Source organism: Xenopus tropicalis, chromosome 8 (genome assembly GCF_000004195.4).
Source record: "Xenopus tropicalis strain Nigerian chromosome 8, UCB_Xtro_10.0, whole genome shotgun sequence".
Classification (NCBI taxonomy): Eukaryota; Metazoa; Chordata; class Amphibia; order Anura; family Pipidae; genus Xenopus; species Xenopus tropicalis.
Window position 1 is genome coordinate 94516659 of NC_030684.2, and position 20672 is coordinate 94537330.

General features: G+C 41.2%; 1 protein-coding gene across 1 annotated transcript; it reads left to right on the forward strand.

Moving 5' to 3' along the window:
• Window positions 1-256: 256 nt before the first annotated feature.
• LOC116406955 (galectin-3-like) lies at window positions 257-12908 on the forward strand. The gene is made up of 5 exons (XM_031892157.1): window positions 257-345; window positions 2722-2740; window positions 3370-3458; window positions 4571-4727; window positions 12684-12908. Exons 2-5 carry the CDS (start codon window positions 2729-2731, stop codon window positions 12837-12839), a joined length of 414 nt encoding a protein of 137 aa, XP_031748017.1. The 5' UTR covers window positions 257-345; window positions 2722-2728; the 3' UTR covers window positions 12840-12908.
• Window positions 12909-20672: the final 7764 nt, after the last annotated feature.

Here is a 20672-nt window from a genome sequence, read left to right on the forward strand (position 1 = left end):
AAATGAAAAGAATTTTCGTCACATTTGCGATCATCAGAAATGATCAGATTTCGTGATTCAGATTCCTACATTATTGAATCGGCCCCTATGGTTCAACTAGTGGTTATCCTTATTTTTTTATGTGCTGTTTGCAATTTACTGTAACAAACCATTTTTAATTACTTTAAGACACCTGCCCTGTTTGTACAGAATCTTCTCTTAAACATGTGCTACTCACTCAGCGTCAGTCAGATGAGAATGTTTGAACAAATAGATTTTGACATGATTTATGTACTTTAAATGAGATAAAATCTCTCCATAATTGATGTTTCCACATTTGCCAGAGACAACAGTGAGATTGCTGTGGTAAGAAATCTCTCCCAAGAACATAAATTCCAATGGAAACTAGATTAGAATTAATGCTATATGTTAAACAATTCCTAACTCTTGTTATTAGCCATATTTTGTACAGTAAAATGATATCTTCCGTGCATTTAGTTGTAAATTATATTTTTTGTTGTTTATTATATCTTTCTGTATTTTTAAACTTAAAGTTTGTTTAGGGGTTCAAGGGTTGTTCACCTTTGAATTTACTTTTAGTTTCATGTAAAGAGTAATATACTGAGACAGTTTGCAATTGTTCTTAATTTTATATTATTTTAGTTTTTGAATTATTTAGCTTTTTGTTTAGCAGCTCTCCAGTTTGGAGTTTCAGCAGCTATCTGGTTGCTAAGGTGCAATTTAGCCTAGCAACCAGGCAGTGGTTTGAAGAAGAAACTGAAATATGAAGGAGACAACTTGTATAAAAAGATAAGTAATAAAAGGAAACAATAACATTAGAATTGTAGCCTCACGGAGCAATAGTTTCTAGCTGCCGGGGTCACTGTGACCCACATTGGAAAGCTGGATAGAGTCAGAAGAGAAAAGCAAATAATTCAAAAACTATAAAATTGAAGAACAAATGATAAGTTGCTAGGAATTGGCCATTCTATAACATAACAAAGCTTAAATCAAGAATGTAAACCAGTGATAGGTAGGTGAGTTTGTACAGATTTTTAAGCCAAAGCTGTACCTGTTTTAGCATAGTTTTGCTCAGCATATTCACACTATCCAAAAGAAATATCAAAAGGTTTAATTATCCTTTTTTATCACAAACATATTTACACAGCTATTATATATGATTCACATTGGTGAATGTATAACTATTTCATTCTAAATTACCAGTTATTTATTAAGGAGGGGCCATGTGCTACAATGTTGCTACTGCAACATTGGACCCCCATTGTCTTCTGCTTTCTTTCTTTTAAAGGAACAGTAACACCAAAAAATGATAGTGTATAAAAGTAACTAAAATATAATGTGCTGCTGCCCTGCACTGGTAAGGGCTTTGGCACACAGGGAGATTAGTCGCCCGCGACTAATCGCCGAAAAAGCCTCGGGAGGCAACTTCGGCGATTTGCCTAAATCGCGCCGCCGCGTGTGCCATCCCACCAGCGACTTACATTTTCGCCGGTGGGATGGCAGGTGATGGCAACTCAGGGAGATTAATCGCCTGCGAACAGGGAGTTTTGTCGCGGGCGACTAATCTCCCCGTGTGCTAGAGCCCTAAAAGTTGTGTGTTTACTTCAGGAAGTCTACTATAATTTATATAAATAAGCTGCTATGTAGCCATGGAGGCAGCCATTCAAAGGAGAAAAGGCACAGGCACATAGCAGATAACAGATAAAACACTATTGTATTCTACAGAACTTATCTAGTTATCTGCTAAGTAACCTGTGCCTTTTCTCCTTTTTTCCAGCTTGAATGGCTGCCCCCGTGGCTACACAGCAGCTTATTATATACATTATAGTAGTGTTACTGTAGCAAACACACTTGTTTACCAGTGCAGGGCAACAGTGCATTATATTTTTATTACTTTAAAGCTCTTTCATTTTTTGGTGTTACTGTTCCTTTAACTTTCAAATTAGCACCCATCATGTAGTTAGGTATTTTAATTAGAGCACTAAGCACCATAGATAACAGCATACACCACAGTCCGGGCCCCCCCTGTTGCTCAGCCCCTCCTGGGAGTGAGTGACAAGAAGTCAGCTTTGTCCCTGGTAGGCTACTACCATGCCGCATACTTTGGAAAAATGGTGCAAAGTATGCATATAAATATATATACAAAGAAGCAGCTTCATGCAATAGGATGGGAATATATCAGCTATGCACAATTATACACACAGGGTCCAAATTCCTCTCCCGTCCCATGCCACAAGAACTGTTATATGCTGATAAACACAATAGCTTCTAAAGTACTTGCAAGTTGTATGTTCAAGCTTCATCATTCCACGCATGTAGTTGAGTCCCATCATAATTCACTATATGCCATTGAATTGGAATGTTCCCGCATGTTTGTTGCAGTTTTGCTGGCACCGTCCTAGTATTTCTTGCATGTTGCTGAATTTTAACATTAGACTTTACCAAGATTTACTGTGTGACCAAACTCCAACAATGCCAGTCAAAGGCGTATGTCCCTTCCCTTCCCTGGAAGATCTTTCTTTGAATTGTTGGAGGTTTTCGGATGTTTGACGCTGGCTTTTGTGCAACAGTATGAAAAATAATAATAATTGCTGATAGGTTGCCCTGGGCAACATCACCGGTAATGTTTTACTCCACTTTTTACACAGTATGGTAAATATACCCCTAAGTCTGGTGTACTATGGTGTATTATGCTTACATGCTCTATTTTTTTTTTTTTAGTTAAACCATGACTGCTAACGTAAGTACAGATCGCTGATGTGTATCACATTAATCCCTGGTTTTTAAATGTATATTAAACTAATATTTTTAGGTGAAAACTCACTGTTCAGTGAGATGTATATAGCTCAAACTAACAGTTCAGTTGCTGAGAGATGTAGTCCAAAAACAGTCAGGGGCAAATTTATCAAAATTGGAAATAACCACGATTTGAACAATTTTCCTTCTAGAATGCAAGCTTAAGAAAAAATGTGAAGAAGAATATTTCATTGGTACATTGGTTTTCAATGAGGCTAAAGGTGGCCATACACGTAGCAATTCGTTTGTTTCCCCCACTGATGTTCAGGGCTGTATCGTCATATGTGGAGGTAGAAATCCTGAACGCAGATTTTGTTCGGGCAACTTCAATGGCGCCCGATCCAAGTCTTTTAACGTGGCCGATCGACGAGACAACCGATATCCGCAGCCTTTGCGATATTGGTCGTCTCGTTGATTCGCCATACACGCACTAAATGACATACGAAACAAGGTTTCATACAATATCATCGGTGTACGTATGGCCAGCTTAAGAAACTCAAATGTTTTGATAAGCTGGGAAAATAAATAAAGTTGTTAAAGATAATTCTCATTCTCAAATCTTTGTATTTACAGAAAGAAAATGTTGTGTACGATCTTGATAGTGGATTTATTCCACATACTTTAGTAACAGTGACAGGACAAGTCAAACCCAATGCCCAAAGGTAATTATCTTGTTTTGCATTTTAGACACATAACTGTAACCAGCAGCGTTTCTGGGGCTGCTGCCATCTGAAGTAGTAGCCCCAATGCCGCCCCCCTCACCTGCCCTGCACTTACCTCTTCAGCGTTGGAGTGTGTCCAAGGGAAGCTGCAAGGTTCTCACTTTGCTTCATGGCAGGAGCAGCACTGACTGTAACATAAACTGTTTTGATTCAAACTGTAAAATATGTGTAGTTATAGCCAGAGCCGGATTTGAGTTTGCGGCGCCCAAAGGCCACCCCATTCACTGCCTCTCCCAACACGGATTGTTCACGTACACCCCGGCCGGTGCAGTTTTCTCCTAACAGGGTCCAATGCCCCGGGGTTTCAGGTAATCGATTACAATCACTGGGGGGGGTGCCTAACATCTTTAAACAGTGGTGGTGGAAAACTAATATGAAGGCTCTTTAAACTTCTACCTTTGTTCCTTACAAACTCTGCAGATTCCATCCCCTTTCCTACAGGTACTATATAGGTACTGGAGGCTGACTCACTAGCTAGAACTAAACTGTTTTTTTGTGTGACATCTATGAATCCCTATGGCCCTTGCTATAATTCTGAATTAACCCTTTTCCCTTGAAAAATGAAATTGTGCATACAGGGTTTTTCTCCTACTTTTTTTTTTAATTTTTACTTTTTGAACTGTTTTGCTCTCATGCCTCTGCATGGCTCTCTGCCATTCTTGCACCCCCTTGCGCCCCTGGGGGAAGTAAATGAGTCCTTTGAGTTTAATGCAGGAAAATAGGAAGATTTTTTTACCCAAATATAAAATGGACAATCCTGCTAAATGTCCCGGTTTTCTATGCCACTGAAAAGGTTAGTTATGAGCAGATCATAGCTTGTGCCCTTTTGCCAGAATGGTGATCAAAATGGCCATTCATTTGGCGATTTTGGTAGGTATGTTATCATTGCTACTCTGATTATGCACAGAAACAATACAATACTGTTTCATTTTGGTATTCTGAGAGGTTTGACTTGTTCTTAAAGTGTCAAATTGTAATTTCCTGGAAATAGTTTAATAATTATGTGGCAAGAGTATGGTAGTTTCTAACAATTATATACATTTCATTTCTAGATTTTCAGTCAATTTTAAGAAGGAAAATGATGTATTTCTCCATTTTAACCCACGCTACTTTGAAGATGTTATAGTGCTGAACACATGTGAGAATGGAAGCTGGAAATCTGAAGAAAGGGTTAAAGGAAACCCAATAAAAAAAGGTAGCACATTTAAGGTAAGTCGTCCATAATCCCTTAGTATCATATACACATTAGACACTCATGGAAAATGTAGAGAGCATAACTTTTCGTGCTGGCAGCAAAACCCTGGAATGAGATATTCACATTTCCTGTAGACATAAATGGGGATGCCTTTATGGGACTAGATAAAATACATGTGGCTTCTGTATCACTGATAGCCAAGATGTGGCTTTACAGATCCTGCTGGGCATCCCTTTTGACCTTGCAAACGTAAATCTATTTTGCACGATATTCAATGCAAGTATGTTGGGTTGACGAGACGACTGATATCAGCAAAAGCCTGGGATACTGGTCGTCTGATCTCATATTGTTTCTACTTGTATATCTGACAATTCAGATCTTAACTTTGGAGGAGTGGACAAACTATCGTTCCTGCAACCAGTAGGTAAAGGAAAGATTGTTATTGTACCACGTATGGCCACCTTTACAGCCACTGTCATAAATTTTGCTATGGCACTTAAAGGGTTCATGGGAATTTCATTCACATAATTGTAAGTGTGTCCCCTTTCACCTTCACACAATGGGGCATATTTATCAAAAAGGGAAGTTAGAGATGCCACAGTCTGCCAGAGTGAAATTCCACCACTCTCCAATCATTACAATGGGTTTTTTAAAGGCTGCTTATCAATGGGTGAAAGTGAAAGTTCCCCCTTTGATAAATATGCCTTTCAACATGCCATAGAAATCAATGGAGAGTGGCAGAATTTCATTCTAGATGAACTTCACTCTTTAAATAAATAAGCCCTTATATGTTGCTTTATTTATGTATGTATGTATAACTTTATTTATAAAGTGCCACAAGGGTACGCAGCTCTGTACAATCTTACAAAATACAAAATGATAGTGTTATAATAAATAAATACAATAAATATATATATATATATATATATATATATATAAAATAATCATCTGTGGCCAGCACACCCTTCAATGTTTTATCAAAAATTTTTTTATTGTAGATATACTGTTAAAACCTGGTTTTAACAATATATCTACAATAAAAATTTTTTTGATAAAACATTGAAGGGTGTGCTGGCCACAGATGATTATTTTCTATACATACATAATTTTGGCTAGCACCCCGCAGAATATTGAGCCTTGGAGTGCGGACACCATATATATATATATATATAAATACACAGGGAACAAGTGCCATGTGGTATGAGACACAGTATGAAGGAGGTCTCTGCCCCGTAGAGCTTACAATCTAAGTGGTTGGGTAACATACAGGCACAAATTGGAAGGTAAGGGTGCACCAGGTATGGGTCCTTAAACACAGGACTAGGCAAAATAATGTTTTAGTTCTCTAGAAGGTAACAGCTGAGCTTTTTCTTAAAGAAAGTTAGTGAGTGTTCCCTACAGAGGGATTTAGGGATAGAGTTCCAGAGGTAAGGAGCAGCAAGATAGACAGGGTTAAGACAAGAGAGCGCAGTGCATGGTGTAAAAAGACGGAGGCTCTAAGAGGAGCGGAGGAGACGACCAAGAACGTGCAGAGAGACTAGTGAAGAAATTTCGTGAGAAGCAGAGGAGTGAAGGGCTTTGAATGTTATCAGAAGGATTTTGTATGCTAACCTTTGCTTAACAGGCAGCCATGCTAGAGAGTTTAAGTGAGGCTGAACAGGTTCTCTTCGGAGAGAGCAGGAGGATCCTGGCAGCAGAATTTAAGATTGATTGCAGGGGAGAGAGGTGGGAGTCTGGGAGGCCAGGTAGTAGGAGATTGCAGTAATCTAAGTGGGAAAGGATAAGGGCATGGATTAGTGTTTTAGCTGTTACTTGTGAAAGAAAGAGGCGTAGCTTGGCAATATTGCGGAGGAAAAATGGCAGGTTTTGGCAGTATTATTAATATGGTTAGAGAAGGAGAGTGACTGGTCAAAGATAACCCCAAGGCAGCATGCAGAATTAACAGGGTTGATGGTCATGCCATCAATAGTAATGATGAAAGGAGGAAGAGGAGAAGGGCTAGGTTTGGGTGGGAAGACCATGAGCTCTGTTTTAGCTAGGTTAATTTTGAGCTGGCGTTGGTTCATCCAGTAGGAGATAGCCAGGAGGCACTTGGCAATCTGGGTGGAGTGGAGTGGAGTGCACAGGCCGAAAACCAGACTGCATGGGGTCCAGCAGATAATGGGTGCAGAGGAAGTTAGTGACAAGAGAAAAGACAAGACGTTCCAGTAGTTTAGAGGCTAGAGGTAGGTGAGAGACGGGACAGTAGTTAGAAATGCAGGACAGGTCCAGTGTAGCCTTTTTAAGAATGGGTTTGACACATGCTTTTTTGAATAGAGAGGGAAAAGTACCAGAAGCCAGAGAGGAATTGAATATGAGCTGGAGTAATGGCAGGGACACACTGTTTAAGTAGGGATGAGGGCATAGGATCCAGTGAGCAGGTAGTAGGTGGACATATAGTATATATAGTATACTTGCTTGGCCTGGGATAGGGCAGTATTGAGACACACCATAAGAAATTTATAGTGGAGGAAATGCGCTTTCACGCGAGATTTCCTCAAAATGTGCTCAGCAGATCGTGCACAGGAGCGCAGAAATCCCGTCTGAGGGTTAAGCCAGGGACGGGGATTGTGGGCACAACTATGTTGCGGCTGCAGGGGGGCATGTGTGTTTATTGCAGATGATAAAGTAGAATGGTAGGTAATTACCAGTAACTCAGGATCAGAGGAAGCACAGAAGGAGGAGAGGTTAGAACTAAGAGAGTTAGAGAGAGCAGTTATATCAACCCTTCGAGTGCTGCGAATCAGTGTTTTAGGCTGAGTGTTAGTAGAAGGAGAAGGAGACGCTTGCGAGATAGAAAAAAAGATAAGATGATGATGATCTGAAAGAGGAAAAGGCTCACTGCTAAGTGCAGAGGGGGGTCGCATGCGGCCCGCGACCCCCCTCTGTGTGGCCCCCCACCTGTCTGGCTGCTTTGATGGCTTACTCTTGTGTAAGATCTAAATGGTATCAGTACTGTGATTAACTGCCCCCCCTGCATGGTTCTCACCTGAGATTCAGGCTGTAATCAGGCTGCATTGTTTAAATATATAATCCCTTGTGTTGTTCACACCTTTTAATCTCTGCATTGTTCACCCCCTGTAGTGTTCACACCTCAGGCTCAGGCTGTAATCACCCCCATTGTTCCCCTGTTCACACCTCAGCAAGAGTAGAAACCCACAAATAATCCCTGCACACTACAAAAAGAACATATACTGAGGTGGTACTTCGATTAAAAAGTTTTTTAATATATAGTTATTGTGCAGACTGTAGCAGTCTGTGTGTGCCATACACACAAGCATCATAGGGCAAGCAGAGTATGGCACACACAGGCAGGGTAGGGAAGGCAGAGTATGGCACACACAGGCCAAGTATGGCACAAACCAGCCAAGAATGGCAAACACAGTGAAAGTATGGCACATGCAGGCAGGGAAGGCAGAGTATGGCACACACAGGCAGAGTATGGCACACACAGGCAGAGTATGGCACACACAGGCCAAGTATGGCACAAACCAGCCAAGAATGGCACACACAGTGAAAGCATGGCACACAGGCAGGGTAGGGAACGCAGAGTATGGCACACACAGGCAGGGTAGGGAAGGCAGAGTATGGCACACACAGACAGGGTAGGGCAGGCAGAGTATGGCACACACAGACAGGGTAGGGCAGGCAGAGTATGGCACACACAGACAGGGTAGGGCAGGCAGAGTATGGCACACACAGGCAGGGTAGTGAAGGCAGAGTATGGTACACACAGGCAGGGTAGGGCAGGCAGAGTATGGCAGGTTTTTGCTGTACTACAACCATTAATATGGGTATGGTCATGTGATAACATGGGTGTGGTTTCAAGTGGGTGCGGTTTCAAAAAGGGGAGTGGTCAAAACTGGCTTCCATTATCGGCCCTCCACCACGTAGGTCGGAAAAATTCCGGCCCTCGGTACAACAGAAGTTGGACAGCACTGATCTACAGTATAGGGCTGTAGAGTCGGAGGCAATTTTGGGTACCTGGAGTCTGAGTCGGCAAAAAATGAACCGACTCCGACTCCTACTAAATTTAAATGGGAATAAAAAAAATAAAGTAAGTTTAAATGTCCCAATTCACAAACAGTCATAATTAATTACTTCTCTGCTATAAGAATAAAGCCCAATGCACGCAGTGCATAAACAAACACATTGAGTGACCATGAAGCTTTTCATTGACTGTATGCTTCACTAAATGGTACGTTATGGTGCGGCAGCTCCACTGCGTCGTGTTCCTCTGTTACAGGGAACCCAATGCCCACTGGAAACCTAACTCTCACTGATAACTAATTAAGTAAAAAACATTTGCAGGACTAGAAATACTTGTATACGTGAAGGGAATGGATAGTCAATAGTTTAAAGGAACAGTAACACCAAAAAATTAAAGTGTTTTAAAGTAATTGAAATATAATGTACTGTGGCCCTGCACTGGTGAAACTGGGGTGTTTGCTACAGAAACCCTACTATAGTTTATATAAGTACCCCGCTGTGTAGCCCCGGGGGCAGCCGTTCCTGCACTGGTGAAACTGGGGTGTTTTCTACAGAAACCCTACTAAAGTTTATATAAATACCCCGCTGTGTAGCCCCGGGGGCAGCCATTCCTGCACTGGTACAGCTGGGGTGTTTGCTACAGAAACCCTACTATAGTTTATATAAATACCCCGCTGTGTAGCCCCGGGGGCAGCCATTCCTGCACTGGTACAGCTGGGGTGTTTGCTACAGAAACCCTACTATAGTTTATATAAATACCCCGCTGTGTAGCCCCAGGGGCAGCCATTCCAGCTGGAAAAAAGGAGAAAAGGCACAGGTTACATAGCAGATAACAGATAAGACACCATTGTATTCTACAGGATTTATCTGTTAGCTGCTATATAACCCGCTGTGTAGCCCCGGGGGCAGCTGTTCCTGTACTGGTGAAACTGGGGTGTTTGCTACAGAAACCCTACTAAAGTTTATATAAATACCCCGCTGTGTAGCCCCGGGGGCAGCCATTCCTGCACTGGTACAGCTGGGGTGTTTGCTACAGAAACCCTACTATAGTTTATATAAATACCCCGCTGTGTAGCCCCAGGGGCAGCCATTCCAGCTGGAAAAAAGGAGAAAAGGCACAGGTTACATAGCAGATAACAGATAAGACACCATTGTATTCTACAGGATTTATCTGTTAGCTGCTATATAACCCGCTGTGTAGCCCCGGGGGCAGCTGTTCCTGTACTGGTGAAACTGGGGTGTTTGCTACAGAAACCCTACTATAGTTTATATAAATACCCCGCTGTGTAGCCCCGGGGGCAGCCGTTCCTGCACCGGTACAGCTGGGGTGTTTGCTACAGAAACCCTTCTATAGTTTATATAAATATCCCGCTGTGTAGCCCCGGGGGCAGCCGTTCCTGCACTGGTACAGCTGGGGTGTTTGCTACAGAAACCCTACTATAGTTTATATAAATACCCTGCTGTGTAGCCCCGGGGGCAGCTGTTCCTGTACTGGTGAAACTGGGGTGTTTGCTACAGAAACCCTACTATAGTTTATATAAATACCCCGCTGTGTAGCCCCGGGGGCAGCCATTCCTGCACTGGTACAGCTGGGGTGTTTGCTACAGAAACCCTACTATAGTTTATATAAATAAGCTGCTGTGTAGCCCCAGGGGCAGCCATTCCAGCTGGAAAAAAGGAGAAAAGGCACAGGTTACATAGCAGATAACAGATAAGACACCATTGTATTCTACAGGATTTATCTGTTAGCTGCTATATAACCTGTGCCTTTTCTTCTTTTGAATGGCTGCCCCCATGGCTACACACCAGGGTTTATATAAACTCTAGTAATGTTTCTGAAGCAAACACAAAACTTTTACCAGTGCAGGGCAGCAGTACATTATAGTTTAATTTCTTTGAAATATATACATTTTTTGGTGTTACTGTTCCTTTAAGACTGAAGCTTTAAAACATTTGAAAAACTGCTGTAATTCAGCTGTAATGTTAACTTAAACTTTAAACATGACTATGGGATTCTAGGGAAATCATTAGGAGTAGGAGTATAGATAAAATTGTCTATCAGTTTATTATCAGTTCAGTTGTGTTCTAAGTGCCCCTTCCCCCCTGCCCCTTCCTGGATGTATAAAATACATTAGCATATTAAAAACAGAGGAGTCGGAGTCGTGGAGTCGGAGTCGGATGTATCAGAAACTGAGGAGTCGGAGAATTTATCTACCGACTCCACAGCCCTGTTGAAATCACCTGAAATAATTGCAGGGGTGTCAGAGCATAGAAAAAAAGAAAGCCAGGATTCAAAGTCAGAGAGAAATGTAGCCAAGGAGGAGGTCTGTAAACAACTGCCACCCGCACAGAAAGAGCGTGGAACAGCTTAACCGCATGCACCTCAAAAGAAGGAAACCCCAGCGCACGCATGCGCATTTTTGCGGGCGCCGATATGAACACATACGGAGCAGCGGGGAGAGGTCCCCGCTGCTCCGTATGGGAGCAGAACTCCGGTGCGGCGGGGCGGCATGCCGCCCCTAAATGTTTGCCGCCCTAGGCCCGGGCCTTTGTGGCCTCGCCACAAATCCGGGCCTGGCAGAACCCCTACTCCTCCCCCACAGTCAGTAATGCGGGGAGTATTAGAAAAGGAAAGACTGTCGTAAGAGAGCTCCCTCAATAGCATTATCATTCTGAGAGAGCCAGGTCTCTGTTATGGCAAACAGGTGAAAGGACTTAGAGCAAAACAGATCATGAATTAAATCGGCTTTGTTAGTTACAGAGCGGGTATTAAGAAGGGAGATAAGAAGAGGAGAGAGTGGGTATTTGAATAAGGTTAGACAGGTTAGTAGTTTGTGAGGGTTTTACCAGAACAGAAGCATTGCATGGGCGACCAGGTATACGGCAGGGACAAGGATTTGGAGAGATATCGCCTGCCGCAAGTATAGCAGTAAGGAGAGGAGGTGGGAGTATGATTTGAAATTGTTATGGTTTTGCGAGGTATTAGTTGGAGGTACTCGATTTTTCAAAAATGTATAAATATTATAAGAGCAGCAGTGTGTTGAATGGAGCAGAGAGTAATAGATTACTATAGAGTAGGGACAGCCAGCTGGAGGGCTAAAGGAAGATGTTACCTTGACATTATGCAGGTATATCCAGGAAACTGGGTCCCGATTCTCCTGGACAGAGGCTGGCCGGTCTTCTGCCATTGCTCCCTAGTTGCTAAACTCCTTGTTAAACTCCCTTTTCAGTTCACTTGTGCATGATTAACATTGGAAGGATTCTCTTTTGCGCTGCTTTCCCAAATGAGGTTCTTAAGATATAGGGAGAACAAGCTGGGCCACTCCTGTACACAGGACTGGGGAATCAGAGCTGATTGCAGCTAGTTAACTAACAAATTAAATCACTTAGCTGTGCAATGGTTTTGTGGTTTCAGTGATTTCATGGTTTTGTTTGCATAAAGAACAGTTTACTTTTTTTTTATCATTTATTTCAGAAATCGTGCAACATTTTGGCAAAACAAAAATCACAATTTTGCACAATTTGCAAGTGTGATAATTTTTTTTCCAATTCGAATAAACTTGAAATTTTATTAAACATAAATGTTTATTTTTAAAAAAATTTGATTGCAAAAAACTTGATTGAATCAAACCATGAAAAAACTCAAATGCAATGAATTCATATTTTTCTTGTCATTTTCAATGAGTCTGCAAACTCAAAAAAAATTGAAAAATTCAATTTAAAAAAAGGGGAACATTTTTGCTTAGGACAACTCCCATTGACTTCTACATGGACTTTTGCTAATAACTTTATTATATAACTTTTATTTAAGAAGCAATATGTCCTTTTGTATAACCTTTTATTGTTCATTATATTCATTTTGCAGTTAAGACTGAGTACTGTATTATTAACATGTCTATTAACTTTCTATGCATTAAAAATTATACCATGTTTTCTTTTAGGTTGAGTTCCAATGTGAGGAAAATTTCTTCAAGATATTTTTGAATGGTACATTTTTGGTGGAATTTAAGGCCCGGATGCATCCTATCACAGCCCTTACAGCAATCCACACCAGTGGAGATGTTATAATAGATGACATTAGCCTCAAAGCCATGTAAACTTGTGATCCTATATGTTTAAAAACTTGCAATATGTTTAAAAACTGAAAAATATATTATGAAAAAAAAGTCTGTCTTTGAATGGTTTTCTTATGTTCTTTATACATAGTGTGTATATTTTTATAACCTTAAAGAGATACTGACATCAAAAATCAAACTTTTTTACATATATCATTACATTGTCTTTGCATGCTATTTATAATTTTGCCATAAAAGTATTTGTCCAATGCTTTTATATTACCAATCTGATCCCCCATGTTCCTCTATGAGGGGGCTGCAATATTTGTGTAGCAAGAGTCCGTTAGCATTAGAAGCTATAACTGACAGGCTGAGATGGGACAGTCAGGTTGGCAAAACAGTCAGGTTTAGGAACTTCAAGTAACAATTGCTTCCAAAATCTGCCCTATCAGCAAAAAATAATCAACATGAACTATAGGCAACTTTTAAGTTAGATTTATATTTTAAAAAGTAGTTTTTTCGTGTCAGTATCACTTTAATTGTACTTTGTTAGGCAAATCCACAATGGAGAAGGTCCTTGGAGTACTTGTAAAAACTTTTAAGCTGTATTAAAAGGGGTATAGAGTCATGGGAATAGATGGTAATTCTTCCCCTTTACAAAGCACTGGTAAGGCCCCATCACGGATCTTCTCAAAACTCAAGTCTATTGGTCAAATCGCCAGCATAACAGTTCTAGCCTTGGTCACAGACAATCAATTTATCCACTACACTAGATTTGGATACTCCCTATAATAAATATTAGGCTAATGCCACATGTGTAGAGAAAATTCAAATTAACTCCGATCTACCAAATGTTCAGTTTGCACTGACAGGCAGAGAATCTTCCTCTCCGTGCTCACACATGCAGTGTTGACTGGAGTTGTCTCCACTGGTGCTTTTCTGCTGTAGAAGAAAATCCACTTGTGACATTAGCTAATGGCACACAGGGACATTTGTTGTGAGGAAACTTCGGTCAGCATTGAAAAACAGAGTGCTGTGTATACTGTTACATTATTGCTGGTCGAAAAGCATTTCGGGAAAATTTATTGCCCACGGTAGCCCAGATTTAATCGCAGGTGACAAATCTCCCCGTGTACCATTAAAAATAAAAAAGCAAAGTGAAGATTAAAAAAGAATAAAGGAATACTTACTAGGCTTTGTCCTTTCTGACCAATCCTGCTTTGCACCTGCACAAAAAGGAAAGGATAATACTTTAACGGTCATTTCTTTAATACACTATGCCAATTTCAAACAGATGCCTTCAGCTATACTCACCACCAATGCCAAAAAGACTTTAGATCCTGGATCTTTCTTGAATCTGCAATAAACATATTTAAAATTGGGACAAAACGTCCCCTTTAAATGGTCTGCAACAAGCATAAAATACCTAGTTGTAAAAATATTGTCAGACCTTAAGAAACTACATTTAAGTGCCACTTTTATACAAAATATGCTAGAGGGGTGGAAAAACATAAATTATCATGGTCTGGCTGAATCCAAGCAATCAAAATGATGTTCTGTTCCAAAATAGGCACTGTACCTATTGGTGCGGGGAAGCCCTGGGTAAGAAAGGAAATTATACCAAGGAATGTATGTACCCAGAGAGACACTGTAGCTAACCTTTTCCCTTATGTGTTACAAAATTTGACTAACAACCAAAAAATGTACCCCAAGCCTAGACGCAGGGGTGTTATCATAGTGGAAATCATATAAAAACAGACCAACTAGGCAAAGTGATTTTCTAAAGAAAAGGAGTATAATAGCTTTGGCTGCTATTCAAAAAAGATAGGGGTTACCACCAGACCCAGACTAGGATTCAAAATAGGCCCTGGTATTTTAAGTATACACAGGCCCAAACAGTCCCCCACCAGCCCACTAAATAGTGAATGTCTATGGCATCTTGCGGCAGCCTTTCTGACATTTGCCAGAACCCACAGATTGGTAGTCTGAGTCTGAATACCTCTCTCTCAAAACTTAAATTCCTCCTCTCCTGCTTCAAACTCTTTATTATCCTAGTCCAGTTGTGGGCAAGCCGCAGCTCGGGAGCCACAAGCGGCTCTTTCGCCCCTTGACTTTGGCTCTTCCAGGTGCGGGCTCGCACGTACAGTGCGATTGCATTTTCTGTGGTCTTTGGGCTACGGGAGACGCGGCGCAGGCGGGGGCCTGGCCTTCTACCAGCATGAAACTTTAGAACCAGTGCAGACAATTCTTTAGTAGGCCCCTCTCAACAACCAAGATTGACTCTGTTTGGAACTACAGCTCATTGTCTATTAAATAATTATTATAATTAAAGATAAATTGATTCCATAAAGGACAAGGAAAAGTTAATATAAATTAAAAGTAAGTCTAAAGGCATTCTTTTTAGGTACTTACTGCATATCTAAATTCCCAGATCCCTGCTTGCTTCTCTGAGATATGGTGCTGGCAGCCTACAGCAGTGTGAAGACTACAGTGACATCACTGAAATCTCTTTACCTGTAGTCATTTCTTATATTGGAAACTGATGCAAGGGAGGTAACATTTGCAGTCACTAAAATATATTTTTGGTTCTCAAGTTTTTCAACTTGCTTATTAGCAAAAGTGCCCCTGCATGCATTGTCAGTAGAAAAAAAAAAAGATAAAGGGGATGCCTTTTGTTCTTAACCATAAAACCCAATTCTAGCAATATAACTACTGATGCATGGGTCACTCAGGAGGAAATTCAAAAGAGACTTGAACATGTAAATGTAGGGACCCCAAAGAATTGGGCCCCTCCAGGATTAGTTCCCCTTTAGACAGGCACCATGAGGGTGGCCTTATGAGATTTGGACACCTAAAGGTGGTCCTGGGTGTTTATGTGTGAAAAGGGAGTTTCCCTGCAAGTTAACAGCCACCACTAGATGTCGCTGTGCTAAAAGTATAAAAGGGAATGACTCCCAGTTTCAGCAGGTCTTCGTCCTGGGACTGCTTCTTGTAAAGAAGCGTATAACAGGCTTGTGTTCTAGTACAGGAGGTACTGTAACAGGTCACTCTAGGAGTGACAGGCAGGCTAGAGAGAACGGGCAGTGATAGCCCCGACAGGAGAGAGAGGGGTTAAGACCCCCCAGCACTCATGGCTGGAGTTAAGGGCCTGTAGTGTGTAGTAAGGGGAGCCAAGTCAGCACCTGGGAGTGTTCCCAGTGAAGGGGCCCTACGCGTGGACCGGGGTGAGTTCCTAGGTGGAAGCATCCGGCGGGAGTACCGGGGGTAGCCCAAAGAGAGAGTGTGACTTGAGCCGTCTGTGTGACATCCTCTGAAGTGTTCTGCCTGCATCAATAAACAAGTTCATCTGGTTCACCATTTTAACCAGTGTCTTGGTGGTTCATATACTGAGGATCCTCAACTGCCTGGTAAGCAGCTACCCCAAGGGAGGGGCAAGGTACCGGGAGTTGCTGGGAGTCCGGGTCCAAGGAGGACCTCATAGAGTTTTCCCAGGGAGGAGACATATAGTTCTACCTATACCTACCCTGGGTGGAGGCACGCCATTTATATCAAACCTGTCCCCCACAAATAAGCGGGGGCTCAGGGCTCCTGTAGCGCCACACGCAGGTGATTGCGTGTTAAAAGTACAACCGTAGCCAAAATAGGGTTACATAAAGGTAAACAAAGGCCCAGGACCGGATGATATTCATCTGAAGTTATTAAACAAGCTTAGCTCTGTGATTGCCAAATCTCTTCACTTAATTTTTGAGGATTCATTGAGGTCTGGCATGGTGACGAGCGACTGGCGAATTGCTAATGTGGTGCCACTATTTATAAAGGGATCCCGTTCTCAGCCTGAAAACTATAGGCCTGTAAGTCTGACATCAGTAGTAGTAAAGCTTTTGAAAGGAGTATTAAGGGATAGGATACTTGAATACATTACAAATCACAATACTATGGGGCTGATTCACTAATCCACGAACGTCCGAAAAGCGTCCGAATGCGTTTTTTTCGTAATGATCAGTATTTTGCGATTTTTTCATCGCGCAAGTTGTAACGGCTACGAAAAAGTCTCGACAATTCACGAAAAAAGTCGCAACAGCGACAAAAAAATCGCAAACAATACGAAAAAGTCGCAAAATGTTCATTTCCGATTTTTTCCCATTCGGAATTCGGATTCGTGGATTAGTAAATCAGCCCCTATAAGTTTGTGCCAGCATGGTTTTATGCGTTACAGATTTTGCAAGACTAATTTAATTGCCTTTTATGAGGAGGTGAGCAGAAACATCGATGCTGGAATGGCAGTGGATGTCATTTACTTAGATTTTGCTAAAGCATATAATACAGTACCGCACAAAAAGTTAATGATAAAATTGAGGAATATTGGCCTAGAACATAATACTTGTACTTGGATAGAAAAATGTCTGAAGGATAGATTACAAAGAGTGGTGTTAAATGGAACATTTTCTAATTGGGCCAATGTTGTTAGTGGAGTACTGCAGGGGTCAGTGCTGGGTCCTTTGCTTTTTTAACTTGTTACTAATGACCTGAAGGTGGGCATAGAAAGTACTGTTTCTATTTTTGCTGATTATACTAAATTGTGCAAAACTATAAGTTGCATGCAGGATGCTGCCACTTTGCAGAGCGATTTGAATAAATTGGAAACTTGGGCAGCAAAATGGAAAATGAGGTTCAATGTTGACAAGTGCAAAGTTATGCACTTTGGTAGAAACAATATAAACGCAAGTTATACACTAAATGGTAGTGTGTTGGGGGTATCCTTAATTGAGAAGGATCTGGGGGTTTTAGTAGATAAAAAGTTGTCTAATTCCAGGCAGTGTCATTCTTAAGAAGGATATTAATGAGTTAGACTGTCAAGATTGGGGTTGTTTTCTCTGAAAAAAAAGCGCTTGTGAGGGAACATGATTACCATGTACAAGTACATTAGAGGGGATCAAAGGCAGGGTCAGACTGGGGGGTGCAGCGCCCACCGGGGCTCCCACCCCAGGGGCCCTGCAGGTGCCCCCGCCGGCCCACTAGGGGCCCCCCTTAATCCCCGCAGGGTCCCCCACTGACGTCCTCCCCTGAGCGCATGTAAGTTTAACGCTTCAGGGGAGAAACAGTCGGGCAGGGGGAGGTCCGGCAAGGGTCGGGTCAGGGCCACCGGGGCCCACTAGGGATTTTTCCCGGTGTCCCGGCAGCCCAGTCCGACCCTGATTAAAGGCACATAGGGGATGTTCTTTTTTCCCATAAAAACACCCTGTGCACCAGACGCCACCCCTTTAGATTGGAGTAACAGAACTTTCATTTGAAGCAGTGTGAGTGGTTTTTCACAGTGAGGGCAGTGAGTTTGGGTAATGCCCTGCCTATTGAGGATGTAATGGCAGATTCTGTTAATGGCTTTAAGAGGGGCCTGGATGAATTCTTACAAGCATAGTATCCAAGGCTATTGTGATACTAATATCTACAGTTAGTATTGATGTTAGTATATATGGTTTATGTATTTGAGTGTATAGATAGGTCAGTATAGGTTTGAGTGTGCTGGGTTTACTTGGAAGGGTTGAACTTGATGGTCTTTTTTCAACCCTATGCAACTAGATTTATTGAACATATAAATAAAGAGTAGCTAAATACAGTCATGTTTTTGGTAGCCTTAAGAAATGTTGATGCAAATGATAGAAAGACCCCTTATCAAGGAAACCCCTGACCACAAGTTTTTCAGACAATAGCTCCTGTATTTTTTTTTTCTTTAATTAAAAGGGATGTCCAATTATTTTCATATTAAAGCAGTATAATCCATTCTTGCAGGGCTATTGACAATGCACAGCTGAACTATAAACAGAATCCCTAACTGACCACTGGATTATTCCTCTTAAGCATATTGCACCTGGTAACAAATTCTTGGTCCTCAAAAATGAACATTCATGTATGGATCAAATGAGAATTGGTTTCTTTAATTTTACTTTTTAGTGAGTTTTTTTTCTGAATTTTGGGCAAACTAAATAATACTGGGGTCTTTTTTTTAGAAACTTTACTTTTATGAATGCCTTTTCTCTTTTATTGAGCAATAATATAAAATGTTACAATATTTTCTCTTCTTGGATCTATACTTAATTCTCTATACAGATTTGTGTTTCCTAGGAGTCTATATATCTCTCTTATCTGTCTGAAATAAAATTACCATGTTTCAATCTATCGCTTTTTTGTTATATGTTTTGTTGTATCTATTGCTATATTAATATTTTTATATTTCTTGTAAGGCCACTTTTGTTTTTGTTTGGTAGATCAGTATCTGTTGCTATATTCATATTGTTATATTTCTCATAAGGCCACTTTTTCTAATGTTTGTTAGATCAGTATACTCCCATTTTTTGCGTACATCTGTAACATTTTCTAATCATTTTCTAGCTACTGTAAAGTAGAGCACAACTTATAGTGTAACTCTTTCTCTCTTGGACGCTTGCATTATTGTGTAGAGAAAAGGGGCGGTAATGGTAAACTACACCACTCTTGCTGCAATTAGGAAAATGCATGCCAGAGATTCTAAACTTTAAACACAGCTTTATTAAACAATCAAAGGGTGCAGCAAATCATTCACAGAGCGGAACACACTGGCACAACTATGGTGACAGACTTGGCAATTTTTAAGTTCACCTTTCTGAGATACCCCTCCAGGGGAAACCTCAGGAATGCTAAGAACTCACTCCCCCCCCCCCTTAAGAATGTGGATCTGAGCCAATCAGCAGAAAGCTGACTCATAGTCTAACTAACTGGGCATGTACACTTGGTCTGGATCTTGGTGCAGGAGCGAGGCATTATGGGAACTTTCTTTACACAGCCCAGTGTTTTTTCTTCCTGTTTGGCTTCTGATCATCTGAACAGGTGAAATATGGGGAGACTTAAGAGCACTATTGAGAGAACAGCAGCTTGAGATTAACTCTTTATTAGCCTTTCCTTCTCTTTTAATTTCTATTTCACCTCTTTTTACCAGTCTTATGCTTAGAATTATTGTCCTAAAAGACTGATGCACTCTTCAGATTGGAGCATAAGATATTTTATCTGGCAAATCAGAAAATACTTTTTTAATGAACTATGAATACGTCAGTCCCATGTAACAAAAAATGGGTGCAATTCACTATTTCTTTGCACTTCGCACACAGAGACATGTGGCCCTTTCATTTATACAGTGTTCTCCCTGCATAGGGCAGAAGTCTGTATTCAAGGTAGCAATGTGTGTGTGATTGGTGCAACTCTGACAGATTTTAGATCTGTCCCATTTAAAACTGTTGTCTACAAATGCACTGTTAGGCATGGTATATCTGTTTGATCCACAGGCAGATGCCCAGATGGCACACCAATATTATAACTAAAAAAATAAATTTTTTGGTTTAAGAATGACAGAGTGAATTATTTGCTATATAAACAGTGTCATTTAGAAATAAAAAGTACACTAAAAATCATGACAGAATCTCTTTAACATACTAAACTGTCACTTTTAAAAACTGTGTGAATAAAAAGTTGATTCAGAATAAGCAAACATTGTGAGCTTTCTCACGAAATTCTTTGTACACATCACACCACAATTTGTTCTGTACACTGGGATTAAAATATGAAGGAACATTGATAGTAAAAGAACCATGTAGTGCCTCAGGAATGCCTGTGGAGCCAGAGGAGCCGCAGCCTGCTGACGTATAGTTCCACAACCCATTGCCTCAAGACCTCAGAAGCCCTCTTCCCTGCAATGTAATACAACCTCCTTCCACAGAGAGCGCAATGACAAACCAAAGACGTTTCCACTGAAGGTCCTCTCTAGCCGCCTATGCGCAGAGATTCGCTTCTCGTTTGTTGCTTAGCTCCCCTAGCGGCTATGGCCCTTCCCGGCATTCCCTATGAGCA